Source organism: Bos javanicus, chromosome 16, assembly GCF_032452875.1.
Source record: "Bos javanicus breed banteng chromosome 16, ARS-OSU_banteng_1.0, whole genome shotgun sequence".
Taxonomy (NCBI): Eukaryota; Metazoa; Chordata; class Mammalia; order Artiodactyla; family Bovidae; genus Bos; species Bos javanicus.
Window position 1 is genome coordinate 27,823,842 of NC_083883.1, and position 21,955 is coordinate 27,845,796.

The 21,955-nt window shown below is 40.7% G+C and overlaps 2 protein-coding genes across 4 annotated transcripts in view; one reads left to right on the plus strand and one right to left on the minus strand.

Moving 5' to 3' along the window:
• The window catches only part of CAPN2 (calpain 2), a 58,401-nt gene extending 57,381 nt beyond the window's left edge, over positions 1–1,020 (plus strand). Inside the window, exon 21 of the mRNA XM_061382311.1 lies at positions 52–1,020. Within this exon, the coding sequence (XP_061238295.1) occupies positions 52–75 (24 nt within the window). The 3' untranslated portion in view covers positions 76–1,020. The remainder of the gene's footprint in view (positions 1–51) is intronic.
• Positions 1,021–2,418: 1,398 nt separating this feature from the next.
• TP53BP2 (tumor protein p53 binding protein 2) overlaps positions 2,419–21,955 on the minus strand; it is a 67,510-nt gene continuing 47,973 nt past the window's right edge. For 2 of the 3 annotated variants that reach the window (XM_061382310.1, XM_061382307.1), the window contains 9 exons: positions 21,624–21,734; positions 21,158–21,306; positions 19,917–20,382; positions 17,587–18,359; positions 14,462–14,599; positions 13,644–13,777; positions 10,995–11,161; positions 5,851–6,050; positions 2,419–3,336 (listed from right to left, as the gene is read on the minus strand). In XM_061382310.1, the coding sequence (XP_061238294.1) occupies positions 3,295–3,336; positions 5,851–6,050; positions 10,995–11,161; positions 13,644–13,777; positions 14,462–14,599; positions 17,587–18,359; positions 19,917–20,382; positions 21,158–21,306; positions 21,624–21,734 (2,180 nt within the window). In that variant the 3' untranslated portion in view covers positions 2,419–3,294. The remainder of the gene's footprint in view (positions 3,337–5,850; positions 6,051–10,994; positions 11,162–13,643; positions 13,778–14,461; positions 14,600–17,586; positions 18,360–19,916; positions 20,383–21,157; positions 21,307–21,623; positions 21,735–21,955) is intronic. The other variant, XM_061382308.1, reaches the window with a different exon arrangement.

Genomic DNA, 21,955 nt, shown 5'->3' on the forward strand with positions numbered 1-21,955 from the left:
TTGAGTTTAAAAAGTGATCCCTGATTTTTTTTTTTCTTCCTTTCCTCACAGTGGCTGTCTTTTTCAGTACTTTGAAGTGATAACCAATCTGCCTGAAGATGTCTCATGAAAGAAAATCAGCTGAGGACTAAGCTTCCACGGAGAAACTTTTTATCTAGATCTTGAAATTATGGGAACATTTACTTAAACTGATGATTAGAGCTGAAAATGATATTGTCGACTTGAGAAAGCAGAACTTTCAGATATCCAAGTAAAAGATTTGCATATAATCATACTAAATGCGAGTCACTTAAACCCTTGACAAACTTAGAGAAAAATCTTCCATCTGTATATAGTATATACTTTTTACTTTTACACACTTTCCTGTTTAGAGCAATATTAAATCAGGAAAAACTGCAGGGAGGTGTTTAACAGCTGAGCTTAATTGAACATTCAGTCAACCTCAAAGGACACAACGTCCTTGCCAGCAATAGTTAAAGCAACTTCAAGTTTAAAAATGCAGCTATGACATCTACCAAACAGCTGTCCAGGGATTCCTTATTGCCCTTGGGTATAATGGGAAAACATGATGCATCATGAAGGCATCTCAAGAGGCCAGGTGAGAAGCACATCTCAGTCACTGGGTTAAGAGACAGATTTTATATAACATTGATTGGTTAACCAGCATGTCTTAACTCAAGTGCTGGAGCACATCTGGTCTTAACACACTGAGTGTTATGATACCAAAAGGATGCTACTCTGGCTCAGCTGAAGCACTGACCCACACTGGGCATCTGTCTACAAGCCCACTGTGATGGAAGACAGCACAGCTGTTTGCCACCCGCCTCAAATCTTCCCCAACTTCCCCACTAGCATCCATGCATGGACTGGGGGGAACGTCTCATAGAAACCCCCAGGGAAACCACCCAAGCTTGTTTCCTGGCTTTAACTTGGGGAAAATGCTAATGACATTATACAAATACTGCCTTGTTGCCTTATCTTCTTCCAAATGTACTGTTCAATAAAGAGTCGCTCAGGCAATCCCACGTGGGTGCTGTTCTTCCTGGAGAGGCGCAGCAGTGAGCACCCCTAGTCACAGCCCACCCCACTCCAGCAAGGCGTGCTCCCTCCCTCTGAAACTGCCTGTATTGGGAGGAGGGGCCTGCTCATCTACCATTTCGTGGAACTGTAAAACTTTGTAAAAATCCAATTCAGAAGCTCTGATAATTGACCCTAAAGTTAGCTCCAATGTCTGCTGCTTCTTGGTCTCCTGAAGAGGTACCGGCGGTTTCGGGCTGTGCCTGCCACTGAGTGTCCTTTGGTGGAGGGAGTAAGAGAGATCCGGAAAGGCATGCAACTAAAGCCCTGGTCAACTGCTGGGGATCCTTAAGGAATGGTGGATGGGAAATATGACTAGGAAAGATGACTAGGAAAGTGGTAAACGGCATTCGCTGGCTACTGGCCTGACCTCTTTTGATGATCACCACTTACTTCCCAAAGTCAAATCCTATGACCACATTTGGGCCCACCTGAGATAATCCAGGATAATCTCCCTATTGTCAGGTCAGTTGATTAGGAAATTTAAATCTGAAAAACCCTCTTGGCAGTACCTAGATTAGTGCTTGATTAAATAACCAGGTGTCTCAGGCTGCTGTAAAAAAATACCACAGGCTGTGTAGCTTAAACGACATCTATTTCTCATGGTTCTGGAGGCTGGGACATCCAAAACCAAGGTGCCAGCAGATTCAGTGTCAGGTGAGAATGGCAGCCTTCTTGGGGTATCCTCACAGAGTATACTAGACTTTTCCTCTTATCAGGACACTAAGTTCATGCAGCCCCACCCTCATGTAAACCTAATCACCTCCCAAAGGCCCCACCTCCAAATACTATCACACTGGGGATTAGGGTGTCGACATGAATTTTAGGGGGACACAAATATTCAGTCCACAACACAACAGGACAAGAATATGGGGGACTGGCGGGGCATCTTCAGAATTTTGTCTACCACACAGGTCCTCTGACATTTCGTCCATGTTTTCTCTACTCACTATTAGTCTGAAAGGCGCAGTATGTTCTGCTGTCTACCTTCCTTTCTTGCTAGAATCTACTACTCGTAAAAATGTCTAAGGAAACGTGACCACTCGTTTTCTCACCTGTATCTTCTAATAAATGAAACAGTTTTACTAAGCAAAATGAGGTCCCCAACAATTCACAAACTTGGTAACATATTAATGTGCAGGCTGGGGCTACATTAACTTTACATCCTGTAACTCAGTGTATATAACCATATGAAGCCTCTGAAATGAAATGAGGACACAAACAGCCTGTCAGAAGCTCTAGGTAAAGGTACAAGCTTCTATCACCATGGCCTCTAAGATCTTTTATAAAAAGTCTTAACTCTATATCAAAGACCACCACAAAAATCACAAATTGCAAAACTGAGCAAAGAAATATTTAATCACATGGCTGGTAAAGAAATATTATTTTTCAGCAGAGTATGATATTCCAATGACTTAGGAACTTGAAACACAGCTGTTAATGACATAAAAAACTAAAGCCAGTAAAAAGCTTAGAGTCAAAAAGTTTAATTTTATTACAATTATTTTTAAAGTCAACTATGATCTTGACAAATATCATGAGTTAAGTCTATAGCAAGTCTCTAATTTCTGAGATACAAAAGACAATAAATATAGATTCAAATCTCAGCCTAAAAACAAGAATCTAAATCTACCTGTAGTGTAGTGTGGTTTCAATATTTCAAAGATACGGTGCTACGAGGAATCATACCATCAGGTTATTGCTCACTGACAACCATCAAACAGTTCTTCACAGACAAGACACAGTCTGCGGCGCCTTTGAGCCTCCATGCAAGTCCCCCGCGGGCCTGCTGTTCTGGGGGACAATCAGATGGCACCGTGGTGGCACTGGTCCTGGTGGGAGGACAGGGGTGTGGCTGGCGCTGAAACACACCACCGGAAGCAGGCCAAGGAGCCGACCTCCTAGTAGTCCAGTAAGTGGTCCCATTTCTTGCAGAGAACAGGATTGTCACCATGGATCTTTCGGAGTACAACACAGGGCACCTTGCCCAGCACAGCGCATCAGCTTCCTGCCAAGCTCTGCTCCAGCGAGCTGAGCATCCTTCGCCAACAGTGGCTGCTCCAAGCCTTCATCTGCTTCCAGAGCTCCTTCTTCATGGCTTTCAAGTTACTCTGTCATTAAAATCAGTCTTGAGAAATTTCTGCTGCAAACGATCATACTGTTTCTTCTTAGTGGTAACAGAGATGAATTCTTCATGAACTAAACATCTGCAAAGTTTCAGGCCAAGCTCCTTTGTCTTGGTTTAATTCTTGGGTATAGCTGTTAAAAGAAGTTTTAAAATATTTACATATGCACGACATGGGAGTATAACACACCTTCAGGAAATTATGGGGGCGGGGGGGGGAGTGGGATGTTGATGTCACAGGAGAGAAGTTAAACCAAAGAAAGGACTCTCTGCCATGTGAAGCAACCAGAGTAGCTGAGTAACTCTTGTTGTCATAGGGGTTCCCTCAACAGGAACACTCCTGGTGCAGTGATATAAAATCTGGGATGGCTCAGAGCATTAACTTCCTCTACGCAGCCTTGAACTGCAAATCAAGTCCAACGAGGACCACAAAGGACTGGAAGAAATGACTTGTAATACGCTGTAACTCCAACACGGAGAACTTCTGTTCTGAGGGAAAAGATAAGGAGTGGAAAAGTCTCTTTGAACTTTATGCGTAATGGACGTCACATGGTGTCATGGGACTGGAGACCGTCATGAACGAAATGCCACAGACTAAAAGTCTACAGATTTCAGGGAGGATAGTGGGGTTTTTTTGTTTTAGGATCTCGTGCTTTTCCATAACAAGAGCTGGGAAGGAGAGTGTTCATGAAGCCAAGAGCAAGTCAGACTAGTCATTCAACTGGCAAACAAAACCAACCCTTCCTCCCTCCTTCTCCTCCTCCAGACAAAGGGGGAAAAAAAAGACAATCGAGTCGGACTTCAAGCCAAAACTGAAAAGTTAACTGAGGGATCAATGTTATATCAAGGACTGCTTCTCTCTGTGAGGAAAGATACTTGGCCAATACAGTCTTCAAAACTTGTATGTGAGCCTCTGACTAAAAATTCAACATTTAGGCAATTTCCTTTTCAAAAAAACTTCAAGAGAAACCCAAAGAAGTTGTGTAGAGGCCACATGTACCCAGGAAAGATTTCCAAAGGACTAAGAATATTTAAATGTTGGATTAAAATGAAAATCTTCAATCCAGTCCACTGATTTCAGAATCTTTGAAAGCCATCCTCAGGAGGAGAGCTTGATCTCTGACCAAGTGCTTCCACACTTGGGAACGAATCATTCTCCCCACGTTTCAGTAACCACTGGACCTCTCTGTTAGAAAATTAAAGTAAGACCCAAATAATCAACTACTTCTAAGGCGCAGAGCTTTCCCCAAGAAACTATAAGAAGTAAAAGTACATATTTCCTCTTGGTGTTCATTAAAGAAGGAAAGTGGCTGCATGTAAGAGATTATGCTTCTCTGGCACTAAAGTCTTTGTAGAAGCAAACAGGAGGGCTTGAAAGAGAAGCATCTCTATATTTCTACTTTTGTCTGTTAATTTGAAAAGCTTTTTTGAAGGGCTCCATGGCTTGTTTTGGTTTTTTTCCATTTTCATTACGATCAGATGAATAAATATTATCCAAACCCCAAATGTTTAATAATAATAAATTTTGCTCCCAGGAAGACAGGCATCAAGATGAAAGTGAAAGTGAAGGTCACTCAGTCGTGTCCTACTCTTTGCAACCCCATGGACTATACAGTCCATGGAATTCTCCAGGCCAGAACACTGGAGTGTGTAGCCTTTCCCTTCTCCAGGGGATCTTCCAGGTCTCCCACATTATAGGCAGATTCTTTACCAGCTGAGCCACAAGGGAAGCCCAAGAATACTGGAGTGGGTAGCCTATCCCTTCTCCAGCAGATCTTCCCAACCCAGGAATCAAACCAGGGTCTCCTGCATTGTAGGCGGATTCTTTACCAACTGAGCTATGAGGGAGTCAAGATGTATGAAGTCATTTATACTGTACATCAAACAACAAAGGAGAAGACTGAGTCAGAATGAGGAGACATGGGCCAGAATCCAAGCTCCAGATCCCAACACTGGAGTCATTTTAGCCATCTCCCCAGAGAGTAATGCCCGGGCAGAGGGACACTCCCAGTGCTCCCTGGTTTAGGACCTCAAGCTGAGCAGAAGCACTCTGCAGGCACAGACCATGCTGGCCTGACAAATGATGAAAATACAATAAAAATATCTCCCATTTGCTGTACATTAGACTCCGTCCAACTATACTAGCCTTTCCCTGAAAATACCCCCAGAATGTCTGCCCAAAGAGAGCAGCCCCTTCAGACTAATATAGATATGTTATGGGTTTATATGTGCTGGTGTGATTTGATTACTTTCTTGGTTTATATGAAACAAAATTCAACAGTAGAGCAAGAACAAAGAATCTTGCCTCTGGTGCCCTGTTCAAACTCTCTAGCAGATTCACAAATCCCGACTTAAATCCAAAATGTATTTCAAATTTCATAAGCTCAATTTCCATCATATTGTCCAATTATCTTCACTGTATTTATAAATGAAGACAGAACCCCAGACTTCTGGGGGCTGGTAAACCTGTAAATATGCTATTGATCATAATAGGAATCACTGGAAATGAGGTTCTGGATCTAAATTTAAGACAAAATGTTAAATTCCACTTCTCATTAACAAAGGGCAGCAGGCTGCACTGAACCTACAATACACAGCCGTTTTCCCCAAGCCCCTCTCTGACACACATAAAGACATCATTCACTTACTCCCAGCAAATTGCGTGGAACATATCCTTCCTTGTCGTTCAGGCGGGCCCACCACCATTCAATCTCATCTTCGTCTTCCCTGCGCACAATTGTCATGCAGTCTCCTTCTTTCATGGGCAGCTCGTCATCATTCTGAGGTTCATAGTCCCAAAGTGCGTAAATGATCCCTTTATTCATTATGCCCATTTTCTCCTGAACTCCTAAAATCATGTAAGATACAGCACAGAGTAAGTAACTCAGAGGATACCACGCTCAGAACCTGCAGCTCCATGAAACTAAATGAGAAGTAATGGGGACCTGCTGGAATGGGAGAAGCTACTACATTAAACATTCAATAAATAAACTTCCCGGGGCTGGGGAAGGAGAGGAACACCAGCAGGGTAGAAGCAACATATAAAAGACAAATTAATGTATGCTATTAGCTTTAAACAAGCTCTAAAATTAACCAACACTTTATAAGCAGCTCTCAAAACTACTCTCACTCAGAATACAAAAAAAATTACAAACCCAGGAATGAAAAAAACAACTGTTCAAGTCTAGAATATTAAAAAAGTGGATGAGACATCTGTCAAATTTTAGCAGACTAAGTGTAATGACCAAGGAACTCTGGGATCATTTTTGTTCTCTACCTAAAACTTAAAGCAGGCAGAGAAAAAAGATCAGAATGTTGTGCCTGTTAAAGTGGTTTCTATTAATTTCCAAATAAGGAAAGATGGAAGAAAATATATATATAAAATGTTAGAATGCAGATATAGGGACAGGTATTAGGATATAAAAGTCTATGTATAGTCAACTTGAATCAGAATTCTAAAAGTCACTGAAGTCCACAAACTGGGGGAAGGAAAAAAAAAAATCCCCAAATGCTCACTTTTTACCAGAGTTAACACCAGATTTGCAGATGAACTAGGACTGTAGGTTTCATCTTTCTCCATTTATACCTCCCTATCCTCTAAGGTCGGAGAAGGCAATGGCACCCCACTCCAGTACTCTTGCCTGGAAAATCCCATGGACGGAGGAGCCTGGAAGGCTGCAATCCATGGGGTCTCGAAGAGTCAGACACGACTGAGCGACTTCACTTTCAACCTTTAACTTTCATGCATTGGAGAAGGAAATGGCAACCCACTCCAGTGTTCTTGCCTGGAGAATCCCAGGGACGGGGGAGCCTGGTTGGCTGCCGTCTATGGGGTCGCACAGAGTTGGACACGACTGAAGCAACTTAGCAGCAGCAGCAGCATCCTCTAAGGTGATGCTAATAAGGAGTCGCAATCATCAATAGGCAGGCAACACAGGGGAAGGGGAAGAGGAATTAGACAACAATCTCCTGAGCAAGGCAGACTTCATTATTATTTTCACTTTTTTAGAAAAGCCAGGAAAGTATCTGCTTGCTTATGAAAATAGTCAGATCTTTCAACTTACGTGAACCTAAGTTATTGATTATAAACCTATTTTTCTTGTGTCAGTTAATGATGCAGCACACGCTGCCTGTCTCTCACTCTGGGCAAAACTAGAAATTAAATCATTCTTTTCCAAAAGAAGGCTCTGCCTATCTAGAGGGTCAGGTTTCTACTCATGGGGACAAGTGAATTTCCAACTTTCCTGCTTATATAAGACATGCAAAATACGGGAGATTCACAAGGACAATAAGACTTGATACAACCATGATTCCACTCAATTTTAAAGCTGGCCAGATTTGTTATCTGTTTGGGATGGAATGATGCACTCGAAATAACAACTCGAGTCTCAATTCCAGGAAATCATTAGACGTGAAAGACAATTTCTCATTGTTTATTAAACTAAGAGTTACAAATTACTGTTTTAAACAGTTTCTGAGGGCCTAAAAACTTGCTCCACCCTCACTGTAATTTGGGAAATGCAAACTAAAGCCACAGTGGGATAGGATTCCAAACCCACTGAAGGTTAAAGAGAACACTCTGCTTGACAGGCCTCCCTGTGACCTGGCAGCTAGTTCTAGGGACACTGGGAGACGAGGACAAAAATGGTCACCAGGGCGGAAGGAAGGAAGCAAGCAAGAGAGAGGGACGGAGGGAGGCATGAAGCGGGAAAACAACCCAATGTCCACCCAAAGTAAAATGGAAATATAGCTTGTGGGAGAGTCCCAAAATGGAACAGCAGCACAGTGAAAAGAAACGTCAGCTACAGGCAACACCACCAATGACTCTCAAAAGCCACAGTGGATGAAAAAAGAAGCCAGGGCATCACTAGTATGGTTTATTCTATGTAAAGGTCAAAAACAGGAAGATAAACAATATTAGTTGTAGGAGTCATACAGAGGTGATACAACTATTGTTATCAATTCCAGGGGGCAGTCACCAAAGATGTGAGAGGGGCTATGTCAGGAGGGGCCCAACTGATGGCTGAGAGCGCTCAGCTTCTGTTTCCCAGGCTGGATACCTGGATGCTTCACTGTGTTCAGTCTAGTAGCATCAGTATTTAAACTACATATCAGAAATGTTCTCAGTATCCACGATCAGATCAGATCAGTCACTCAGTGGTGTCCGACTCTTTGTGACCCCATGAATCGCAGCACACCAGACCTCCCTGTCCATCACCAACTCCCGGAGTTCACTCAGACTCACGTCCATCAAGTCAGTGATGCCATCCAGCCATCTCATCCTCTGTCGTCCCCTTCTCCTCTTGCCCCCAATCCCTCCCAGCATCAGAGTCTTTTCCAATGAGTCAACTCTTCACATGAGGTGGCCAAAGTACTGGAGTTTCAGCCTTAGCATCATTCCTTCCAAAGAAATCCCAGGGCTGATCTCCTTCAGAATGGACTGGTTGGATCTCCTTGCAGTCCAAGGACTCTCAAGAGTCTTCTCCAACACCACAGTTCAAAAGCATCAATTCTTCGGCACTCAGCCTTCTTCACAGTCCAACTCTCACATCCATACATGACCACAGAAAAAACCATAGCCTTGACTAGACGGACCTTTGTTGGCAAAGTAATGTCTCTGCTTTTCAATATGCTATCTAGGTTGGTCATAACTTTCCTTCCAAGGAGTAAGCGTCTTTTAATTTCATGGCTGCAGTCACCATCTGCAGTGATTTTGGAGCCCAGAAAAATAAAGTCTAACACTGTTTCCACTGTTTCCCCATCTATTTCCCATGAAGTGATGGGACTGGATGCCATGATCTTCATTTTCTGAATGTTGAACTTTAAGCCAGCTTTTTTACTCTCCACTTTCACTTTCATCAAGAGGCTTTTGAGTTCCTCTTCACTTTCTGCCATAAGGGTGGTATCATCTGCATATCTGAGGTTATTGATATTTCTCCCGGCAATCTTGATTCCAGCTTGTGTTTCTTCCAGTCCTGCGTTTCTCATGATGTACTCTGCATATAAGTTAAATAAACAGGGTGACAATATACAGCCTTGACGAACTCCTTTTTCTATTTGGAACCAGTTTATTGTTCCATGTCCAGTTCTAACTGTTGCTTCCTGACCTGCATACAAATTTCTCAAGAGGCAGATCAGGTGGTCTGGTATTCCCATCTCTTTCAGAATTTTCCACAGTTTATTGTGATCCACACAGTCAAAGGCTTTGGCATAGTCAATAAAGCAGAAATAGATGCTTTTCTGGAACTCTCTTGCTTCTTCCATGATCCAGTGGATGTTGGCACTTTGATCTCTGGTTCCTTTGCCTTTTCTAAAACCAGCTTGAACATCCACGATACATTTCACAAATTTTTAAAATTTCTGGTCAAATGTCCTTAAATGTTTTTAAAAATCACATTCCTTACTTAAATATAGCTCAATCACCAATATGAGCTATATTTTTTCAATATATGTTTTTAACAAAACAAAACACATATTACATAACACTGATTTTTAAATACAGTAATACATCAAAATTATTCTTCGATCTAGAGTTCAGAACACAAACAGTAAATGATCATAATATCAACAATAAAAACTAAGAGCTGAGAGATAAAGAAGAGAATCTACAGTCTGTGGTTCTTCCTCTGACTCTCTCCCTTCTCTCCTAGAGCCTGAAAACAGGCCTAGTCACACCCCGAGCACAGCCAGAGAAGACGTTTCACCTTGGGCATCTTCCCATGTCTGATGCCTGAGTGGTTTGGGGTCCTGGGACCCGCTGCCTCATTTGTCTCTCGCTTTATCACTTCTCCCTTCCTCTCAAGCCAGTCTAAAAACAAATACTAACCTCAACTTCTAAGATTTGTAAATAAAAAAAATTTTTCCCTGTAAATAACAATGCCAACCAACATCTATCCATCTAAAATCTCAAGTCCATTTTTCTCTGGGTACAGCACTGATGGTATTATCCATTAGAATAATAAACGCAAAAATAAGAGAACAAAAGAGTAAAAAAATTAGCTCTGAAGTACATGTGATCTACTTTGTGACAAGTCTGATTTAGCAGGAAAACTTGAATCAGTTGGATTCTTATTCCAACAATGCATTTCTCTTGCTCATCTTAGAAGTGGGGAGGAGAGTTCTGTGTACTTATGCGCAAAGATACAGCAAGATACAGCATCATTTGCCAAGTACTGAGGTCTTACTAGAGGATCTTTTGATAGTCAAAAGCTATTAATCCTGCTAGATGCAATGCTGCATCACTGTCTTTTGTTGGTAAAGATGTCCCGGACAATAGCTGCTTCTAGACACACACACACACACACACACAAAAGCTGCATTCACATTTGAGATCAAGGCTGCCCTATTTTCAATGCCTAGGACAATGTACCAACACAAAATGCTTTCCCAAATAATAAGTGAAAGTCGTTGAGTCGTGTCTGACTCTGCGACCCCATGGACTACATAGTCCATGGAATTCTCCAGGCCAGAATACTGGAGCGGGTAGCCTTTCCCTTCTCCAGGGGATCTTCCCAACCCAGGGATCAAACCCAGGTTTCCCACATTGCAGATGGATTCTTTACCAGCTGAGCCACAAGGGAAGGCCAAGAATACTGAAGTGGGTAGCCTATCCCTTCTCCAGCAGATCTTCCTAACCCAGGAACCAAACCAGGGTCTCCTGCATTGCAGGCGGATTCCTTACCAACTGAGCTATCAGGGAACCCCCAAATAAGAACACTTATCAAATGACACCCTAGAGATACAGGATACACGAATGCAGTAATCAATACAGGTGTATCTAGTTGCTCCATACCATACAGAAATTGCGAGCACTGGGTGTAGCCTTCTTCCATCTCCTCGCACTTATCGGCAGCTGTCTGCATATCACTGTAGGTCATGGCAAACACAGCGGCTCCTGATTCCACCAAGAACTTACACACCTGGACGTTGTTACAGGAGGCAGCGCAGTGCAGCGGGGTCCTGTGGAGAAGGACACAGCAAGGGCTAGAGACGGCTTCCCAAACTGAATGACAATTGCTATGACAGAGTATCTGAAAAGAGAGTTCTCAAGTCTGTCATCTACCAAGCTCCTCCTGAAAACCTTTCACACCGATTTTTGAAAATCAGTTAAACACATATATCTGAGCCCATCTGAGAATTACAGAGCCACGAAGGTAAATGTCAGGGTGCTGGACTACACCAGGGCCAGGGCAGCCCAGCAGGTGAGAGGAATCAAGCACAGGAGTGAAAGGACATGGAAGGGTCTGATCATCTAAAGCAGGATAAAATGTATTTAGTTCCACGCTCTGGAGCATCCAGTCTAATTATTCCTGCCACAGTGGAGGTTGTAATTCTTTAAATAACAGGCCTTTTCTCAAAACATGCACCTTTAAAGATCCCTTTTGAAGGAACTAAATTGCACCTAAATAACTCCCTTCATCCAACACTTAAAATCCTTACTGAAACTTAATTGGGAAAAAAAAATGCCAATTCAATCTGGATCAGAAAAAATGACTGTAAAATACACATCTCAATCTATGGTGAGCAGACACTTATGAATACCCTGACAGAGAATCTTCCCTAGCATCTCAAATGTTTTGTAATGTATTATAAATGACTCCAGATTCATAGTAAAGGTGGAAGAGTCAGGACCACTGCTCAAACTCAGAAGACAGGCTTGAGGACAGTAATCAGGCCCTGAAGTACATGAGATTTCACTTCTTTACCCTCTTCTCTCCTCCCCTAGTCATTTTATTCCCTTTAGGTCTTTCAGAATAGAAATTTATTTCCTATCACCCATCCCAAACAATGTGTTCAATAGTTTGGTGACTATTACTGTAGATTTTTGAACTGCATGGCTTTTTTAATAGTGAACAATTGTACATAATCTAAACTCCCAATATTAGGAAAACAAAGGCATTATGACACCTTAAGAATTTGTTTTGCTTATGGTATAAAGTTAAACTAAAAAAGTAGGCATAAAAAAGACAAATACTACATGTTATCACTTATATGCAGAATCTAAAAAATAAAACAAACAAATGAATACAAGAAAACATGGAGACTCACAGATATAGAGAACCAACTAGCGGTTACCAGTGAGGAGAGTGCAGCAAGGAAGACAGCAAGACAGGGATAAGGGACTCAGACAGACAAACTACTATGTATAAAATAAATACACTACAGCACAGGAAACAGAGCCAGTATTTTAAAAATAACTAAGCAGAGTATAATCTATAAAACCTTTGAATCCCTATGCTATACACCTGAAACTAATATAGTACTCAACTATATCTCAATTAAAAAAAAAAAAACTCCACTGAGAGCTAAACTAAAAAAACAAAAAGAGAGACATAAAAAGCTATATATATACACACACATTCACAAATGAGCTTGAAGGAAGTATATTAAAATACTGATGGTGGGGTGCACATGGCTTGTTTTCCTCATTTCTCTATTTTTGCATGTTTCCGTATTCGGCTCATATTTTACACATATTAATTTTTTAAAACTGCAACCAAAATGCTTCTCAGAGTATCATTTATAACAAAACAAAAAATTGGAAAAACAGTCTAAATGTTTAACAAGAAGGAGACAGCCACAGTAAACAAGTCACAGCCAAGTGAGGAGAACCCATGCATCTGGGTGTCTGCAATTTATGTGTATACATGTAAATTTTATATCACAATTATTTCCACATCAAGAGAAAAAACAGCCTATAAAATTAAAATACTTGAGTAACCATGGTGTGATTTACAACTTAAAAAAATTTCCCATATAGAAAGAAGTAGATTTTTGGTATTTTTCCCCCCAAAAAAGCATATCATAATTTAAAATTTTATTTTTTCAAAAAATTAAATACAAAATTTAGTATCCATTCAGTTATCCTGGTAACTACAGTTATCAGGAGTAACAGTAACTTATTTGGGCCTTTGACATTATTAGATAATAATAATGTATTATCTTATAAACAATAATATTTATCATTTGCAATAGTATCTCCTGGGATTATCCATAAACCAGTTCCACAAAATGTTCCATGAAAAATGGATTCCACAGTCAAAAATATTTGGGAAAGGTTATAAATTATTCAATACGCTCCCTCTTAAGAGACATATGGTAGTTTCAGGGAGGTGGAAGGAACATGCTTAAATCAGCATTTCTCAGATCTGCAGAAACATGCCAGTGAACTGTATACCACCTTGGGACATTTCTTATTAGTTAACTACTAAACTTCTAAAACTCCATCTGCTTCCAGAATGGGAGTGAGAGGACTGTTAACACGAGGACATATTAATTCCCTGAAAGTGTCTCCCACGTCTCCCCTTTTAGATTATAAATAGCATGAGGACACGCACTGACATACTTCTTTGCCTTCCAGAAGCACCTACAACACCGTTCCTCTGCTGCCTACACAGCAGATACAACTGAAGCCAGAATGGAGTTTAAAAGAAAGTCTTACCATCCATCACTGTCAGCAGCATTGACATTTACACCAAACTGCACCAGGAATTTCACAATTTCAGTGTGACCTGCACACACAGCGTTGTGAAGAGCTGTAATACCTTCATCATTAGGCAGGCTTGGGTCATCAACCTATAACGTCAATAAGAAGGGCGACTGTTACTCAAATTTCTTGTTGCCCAAATGATCAAACATTAGCTGGCTCTTTAGGATTAAGAGAACTGAAAGAAACTCTTGTAGTAATTTTTTTAAGAAAATCATAATTAAAACCTACAGAAGCCAAAAAAACTGTACCAAGAACAGTTCTAGAAGCAAGATAGACATTAAGTAGGCACTCACTATAAAAAGGTTTTTTAAAAACTGAAAACGTCCCAGAAACTATAACCTTACAGTCATTTTTGTTTATTTATCCTCCAACTTCCCACCACAAATTAGTGTCTAAGCAGAAGTCACATTTGCCATAAAGAGGAAGAAAGGTCAAACTAAAAATATTTTAAATAGCAGGCTTCTGAAAAGTAGGGACCACAATTGAAACCACTGCAGAGTACAAATCCATACATGAACAATTGTTAAAAGAGGGTCATGATCTCCCTGGGAAAGCAAAGTAACCCCAGAGAAAACTGAACGTCCACATTATTGAAACTGTTACAGCCACACTCTTAAAACAGAGAAGCTGATTGTGGAGCATGCTCAAAAGTTCCTCTCAACAAACCCAACTCCCAAAAGAGAAAACAACGTAAATTACAGTAGCTTTCTGATCAGAGCTTTAAAACAAAATAAAGGTCATATTTATGAAATTAACTAATTCAATCATACCTCATAAATAATTCTCTGTACAAGGTCAAATTCTCCCTCCAAAGAGGAATCTAGAAGCAAAGCGAGAGGGTTGAATTTCACCCTCATTCCATGTGCAATCCGCTCGGAACCAGTTTTACGCAAGTTTGTCCTTTTGCCCTGCAGAAGAAACACAGGGAAGATTTAGGAGACCAAAAAACAACAAAAAGGAGAGGAATAACATCTCAGCTGAGTTAGTAAAAAGAACTTTAAAATATATATATTTAGCACATTTTATTAAAGTGTAACATTATATTAGAAAGTATATAAATCATAATACATAGCTTAATATTTATATATGCATATAACAGAGTGGAAAGAACTTAACTCTTTAAAACTTAGTGAAATCACATTTGGGTAACACTGGGCTAAGAGTAAAATCTGTAAAGCAGATTGGATTATTTGTCAAGGATCAAAATTAGCCAAGACTGGTCTTTAAATTACCTAATATAGTAGAACAAACCCCACATGATTAACCTGAGCAAGAGCACAAACTCTAAATTGTGATAGCTGACATGTATTGAATGATTATTCTTTTATTCTTCACGAAAACTCTATTATCCTGTTTTACAGATAAGGAAATTGAGGCACACAGCCTGTAAACATCAGTCAGAGACGGAATCAAATCCGAGTAATCAGGCTTCTTCAAAACACTTTCTTTTAATCATTTCACAACATAAAGCCTCTTGTGGGGTTGGAGGGGAAAGTATATTGTAAGGAAAAATATAAAGATCAGTCTGACTTAGATAAACCAGGGAAGAATCCTACCAGTCTTAAAATGCTATCACTATTTTATATTTGAAAATTTAACTGTATTCCAAGATACGTGAATAAATTAATCAAGTCCTCTCTACATTTTAATACATCAGGCTTAAAAAAATTAGGCAACCAGACCTAACATTCTCCCTAAGGTAGGTTTCTTAAACACAACCAACAGAGTAGAAACATTTCCTAGGGTATGATATACCACACTTCTTTCTTTTATTTCAGATATGGAAACTACTGAGTTTTGAAAAACATTAAGTGGCAATCAATATATTTCACAAATGTGCAATGGCTAAAATGCTGTCTCTTGAAAAAAAAGAAATGTAAATATTACATGGCAGCGATAATACAACTCATAAATAATACAGTCATATCCACTTTCAAACAAAAGTACAAAATAGAGGTTCCTACTTAACACGAGCTAAGAAGGAAAAACTTTATAAATCACTTTCCTAGGAAGAGAATGACAGAATCTTGCTTGTTTAACACTAAGAGAATCATGCCTCAGAACTTAGAAGCACGAATTTGTTAAAAAAAAAAAAAAAGTTTTAAGTTCTATTTTAAAACATTTCCCCTTACAATTCAATGTTCACTGTCTAAAACTTTTAAACAAATGTTGACTGTAAACTAGTAGCTAAAGCTACTTTGGATAATCATTATTTTTGAATACTACCACATCTAAAGATGTAATAAGGGATCAAATGTATAAAGCACTTAAAAAAAAGAAGCTTTAGCAATATTTATTTATTTAAAATTTTTTAGCCACGTGGCATGTGGCACCCTAGTTCCCCAACAAGGGATCAAAAACCCATGCCTCTTGTATGGAAGCGAGGCGTCTTAACCACTGGATTGCCAGGAAAGTACCTAGAGCGGTTTTTTAGAAATCCTTATAATATACTATGTTGCTTTGCCCAGGTTTTAAAAATTGATAGCTTGCATTCCTACTGAAATAAAATTGACTTCAAATTAAACTCTGAAAAAACCGACTTTAAAGACATTCTCAGGTTTTGATCTTCTCACTACGTCAAAGAGGCATAATAAACTCCCAAAGAAAAGCTTAATATTTGGAAGGAGTCTGGGAGACATGCCCAAGTCAAAACATACAAAGCTTTGGAATAGCTTCATGTCATCTAAAATGTATGGGATGCGCAAAAGCAGATCTAAGAGGGAGCTTTACACACTTACCCCAGGAAACAAGAAAAACCTCAAATAAACAACCTAATCTTATATTTAATGCAACTAGAGAAAGAAGAACAAAGAAAACCCTATGTCAGCAGAAGGAATCACAAAGATTAGAGGAGAAACAAATGAAATAGAGACAAAAGAAACAACAGAAACAATGAATGAAACCAAAAGCTGGTTCTTCGAAAAGGTAAAATCGATAAACCTTTAGCCAGACTCATCCAGAAAAAAGGGAGAGGGCGCAAATCAGTAGAATTAGAAACGAAAGACGGAAGTTACCACTGACACCACAGAAATACCAAGGACCTTAAGAGACTACTACAAACAATTCATGCCAATAATATGGACAACCTGGAAGAAATGGACAAATTCTTAGAAAGGTACGATCTTCCAAGGCTGAACCAGGAAGAAATAGAAAATATGAACAGACCAATTACAATTGCTGAAACAGAATAACTTAATGTCAGAGCACAAGGAAACCTAAGGGATCACTATGATACCCGGAGACTTCAAACCAGGCCGAAGGTGAGGATGAGGCTAAAGATTGTATACCCCACTCTCTCCTACACCCCAATTCAAGCAGAACCCAATTCTTCCAGAACCATTACAATTTTATCGATGTCAGAAGTTTGAGGTTCCATCTAAATATGACACTGAAAAATCTGAAAATAAATTTCAATGCTTTCAAAAGTAAAATTTGAAAGAGTGATGTCAACAAGAAGTTAAACCATCTGCCTTATTTCACAGAGCTAAACTAATGATCAAAAGTTCCAAATGCAGTCTTTTCATTCCCAGTGTTGCTTCCCTAATATGCATACAACACCAGCTACAGAAGAAACAGCAGACGTGGTATTTATAGGTCTAAGAACAAAACTTTTGTTTCCTCCATAAAGAAAGGGGGTCTTCCTAAAAAGTGAAAATGTTCATGATACTGAATATACTGCATTTTGATAACATTTGTAAGACCCACTCTGTACCAAGAGAATTGCAAAATAAAAGGGAAGCTGTGGAAGACATTTGTTATAATCAGCAGTTTAAACACAGATCTTCATTTGTGAATGGCCGTAAGTACTCGCTGGTGTTTTGCTGAGTTGTGACCATCAGCCACCGAGAAGGCTGTGACAAGATAAAAGCTTTCTGCGATGAAAGGTTTTACTTACAGGAGGCAGAGAAACTTGCCCGGTGATCTCAGGTGGACGCAAGCTCACAGAGTCTTCTCCCGGGCCTTCTGGTTCGCCAGATGGGTATGGCGGGGGTGGGTAGGGGGGGTACTCCTCCAGGTACACTTCCAGCAAAGGGGGAACCTCTGGGTTTGGTTCTTCCACGCTGTTCTGGAAATTCGGGCTGCTGTCTGGGACTCCTTCAGGCACATACTCGAGGCCTGTAGAAAGAGCTGGCGCGTCATTGCTCTCTGTACTGGCGCTCCCGACCTCCTCCGGGGACGCCGGCTCAGGAACCAGAGGGACCACCTCCTTCTCTGGCTCCACAGGCAAATATGGATTCTGAATCTCCAGCGGGCTTTCCGGGCTGGCAGTCCCAGAAGCAGACTTGGATGGGTAGGCTGGGACAGAAATGGTCTCCATGGCGGCGATGGTGGTCCTCTGATACAGAAGTTTCTGAATATTCGGCCCATTAGGACCCTCGGGTTCTGTAATAGAGCTGCGTTTCTTTAACGGCCGTGGGGCGTTCGACAGTTTCTTTCGTAGGGCTTCCAGGTCAGCATCACTCTGGTTTCGGTAAGGATTAGAAAGGAAAGGCAGTAATTTGGTCGGGCTGAGCGGCCGAGGAATCCTTTCATTTTCGTGGGTCTCCTGAACTGAAGAAACAGGCTCTGTTTCGGGTTCTGGGCTGCCAGATTTGCCCTGGTTATTGGAATAAACGTTCTCTGGGAGCTGCTGTTGGTTCTGAGCAGCAATCACAGGCTTCCCATACACTAATTGGAATTGGGGGGGGAAAAAAGGCCTTGATTAATATTAAACAAAACTAGCAAATAACAGACAGAAGTAACAATAATTAAAGCCTCTTTTAATTTCATAGTTATTACATAAATACCCTTCAATACAACTAATTTTTAAAAATAATAAACAGAGCAAGGTTTCCACCACTGCATAATACATATAGGTTAAATCAAAACCCTCACTGATTGTAAACAGGCCCATTATTTTACGTATCAATAAGAAAACGCTGCCGAGTACAGTTGTAAGAAATCACTTACATAGCATCCACATTTAAATTGTTTAAATGTGAAATACATAAATAAATAAAATGTCAAACTGTGAAAAAGATTTAGAATCAATGAAAACTGGTAATCCTTTCATGTGTCCAAATTAAAACTAAACATGCGTGATCCCATCTTTTAGTTTTCAAAAGTAAGTCAATGTGAGAAATCATCTGGCTCACAAAATTATTAATAACCACCTATATTTACCAAAACTAGTCCCCTTAGACATTCTATTACCATTATCTAATTCCCAAATTATTATATGAGCAGTTCACACCAAAGACTCATGAAAAGAGAAAGATGAAGTATGCATACAAATTCTCTGCTGTGTAATTAGTTCCATGACATCTGGGGCCACAGCTACATGCTTATTTCATAACTAGAAAGCCTTTTCATTCATTTAAAACTTATTGAATTGTATTCTAGTCCCGTAAAGTAATGACTCTTAAAAAGGACCGAACAAATGACCAGACCATGTACATTTAACACAAAGTAATCTTTTGATGTTTTATATATAAGTAGTAGCTGTGTCCTCATTAGAACAACTTAAAATATAGTAGAGAGCATTAAAAAAAAAAAAAAAAAAGCCATTCACAGAGGCAGCTGTCCAATCCTCTATGCCCCAAGAATGTCTGGTCAGACCTCGAGGGAAGACACAGCCTTCTGCACGGTAATTACCCACAGGCACTCTTCCCCCCTCACCAAGGGGCTTGTCCGTGAACAGGAAATAAACACGTGGGAAATTCAACACAGGAGGTGATGTCATCCCTACAGGTTTTACTTATCTATTTCATTCATTTCATTTTACTCATATTTTATCTACCTATCATTTTCAGCTACCACAACAGCTGGCATTTAGCACAAACTCCTTTAAACTCTCCATGTAGAACAGGAAAAAAGTGAAAGTGAAGTCAGTCGCTCAGTTGTGTCTGATTCTTTGCGATCCCATGGACTGTAACCCACCAGGCTCCCCTGTCCATGGGGATTCTCCAGGCCAGAATACTGGAGTGGGTAGCCATTCCCTTCTCCAGGGGATCTTCCCAACCCAGGGATCAAACCCAGGGTCTCCTGCTTTGCAGGCAGATTCTGTACCATCTGAGCCACCAGGGAAGCCGTATGCAGAACAGAAGCCATACTGAAATAAAACTCTTAGGACAAAAGCATCAGTCAAAGCAGGTACAAGTCACCGTCCTGTTTACAGAGAGAGGGCAGCTCCAGTGAAGGACAGAAACACATCCACGGAGGTGAAGATGAGACCCAGAATCTTACCGCTTGGAAAGTGGGGCGCTCGGGGATGGGGCTTGGTCAGCGCGCTCTGCACGGCCTGTTGGAAGTTTTTCCCGGGAGCCTGGTGCTGTGTATACATGGAGTATATGGAGCTGGCGGCCACCGTCTGGGGTTTTCTGAAGGGTGGAAGGAGGGCGTCCTTGGAAGGCTGAGGCGTGAAGGGTCGGACAGCGGCAGCAGGGGGACTCTCTTGCTTAGAACCTGGAGGAAGGGTCTGGTCTGCTGGGCCCACTGAAGGCCCGCCGGGGGCCAGCAGGCCCCTCTGCTGCTGCACGGTGGGTTTGGGTTTACCTCCCATGGATGCAACAGCTGCTGACAACTGCGGAGCAGTTCCATCTGGCTTCATGTCGGATGGTGACTGGTTAGTTTGTCCGAAATAAGGCAAATTTATCTGTTTTGGTTTTGATGGGACAGGAGGTGGTACCTTAGCCACATTTTTATTTGCAGCCTGTAAACATACACACACATATCCAGTTAAAATACTGTGTAACTGGGTACATGGAATGTTCTAGATAACCTAAGTTTTACAAGTGTCGATATAGACTGAAAAGATTAGCTCTACATTGAAAGGTCATTAAAAAGTTTTAAATCTCTGAGTTTAATCACATGTAAAAGGACCTTCAGTAATGCAATACAATTCCTATACCCGGTACGACTTCCTCCAAGTTACCCCTTCCTACTGGGACAACTGTTTAAGTGTCCACTTGAAAACCTTTTAATTGCCATTTTACATATTCACAGATGGCACCAATAACTGAAAACCATTCCTGTTCAATGGAACTTCATGCAATCTGGGCCGTGTTGTAAAAAGAAAAGAAAAAAAAAAACAAAACTCCTAACTGGATCACACAGCCACAGTCTGGTTGTCAAAGGTTGGGATTCTAACAGTTATGGAAGATTTACCGTCAAATTGCTTGATACTGCCTTAACCCCAAATTTTGAAGAGACAATGTAACTAAGCAGTGTGAACATGATGTTCTTTAATGCACTTGTATTTTTTAGAGAGTCGCACAAAATAATACCCACAAGCCAGTCAGTCATGCTCCTCCTGTATGATGGGAGACCACAAACACACTTAAGTAACAGAACTGAAAATAACAGAATGCAGTTATATTTTCTAATCTTCCAGATTTTCTTTATTCTCCCTCACATTAATACTTTCTCTTTTGAAAAATGCACAAAGAATTACTATTAAATGTTAAAACTGGGACATCCTCACATACCTGAGCATCCCGCAAGATGTCTTCACTGCTCTGGTTCTTCCTCAGGGTACCGAAGGCAGGTGGGGCGGCAGACTGGTCCACGGTGTCGAACATCGAAAAGGGACGCACTTTCTTCTCCTTCTCCCTCAACGGAACCTCTCCATCATCCACTGAAGATGACAGAAAAAAAAAAAATCATTCTAATAATCAAACTGCTTGTGATAAAAATTTCTTATTCACGTTACTCTCTCCACAATCTCTTTGAAATCCTATAGTCATTAAATGCTCTATTTTTAAATTAAGTCGATTAAGGAATAACCCCACACTACAATGCTAGTACCTTAATTCCCCTGCTAAAGGAAGATGTTCTAGAAATTAACACGGTCCCTGGTTTTAACACACTAGAAAGTAGCAATCTAAAAAAGAATACTTAGAGCCCTCAGACAGCCAAAAGAGGATACTCAGGAACAGCACAAGTAAACCTCACCTTGGTCTGGAACATTCCCAGAGCTTTTAGACACAGAGGCAGAGGCTTGGCTAGAGAAAAGATCTGCATTCGGAGGAGTCCAATCAGGGCCAAGGAGATGGATTTTAGAGCCTAGAACACAGAAAAGTAGCTGCAATAACCCGGGATGCTAAGATTTTTAAAGGTTCCCTTTGCTGCTAAGACATTTAATCCCGTGAAAGTGAAAGTTGCTCAGTTGTACCTGACCCTTTGCGACCCCGTGGACTATACATACATAGTCCATGGAATTCTCCAGGCCAGAATACTAGAGTGGGTAGCCTTTCCCTTCTCCAGGGGATCTTCCCAAACCCAGG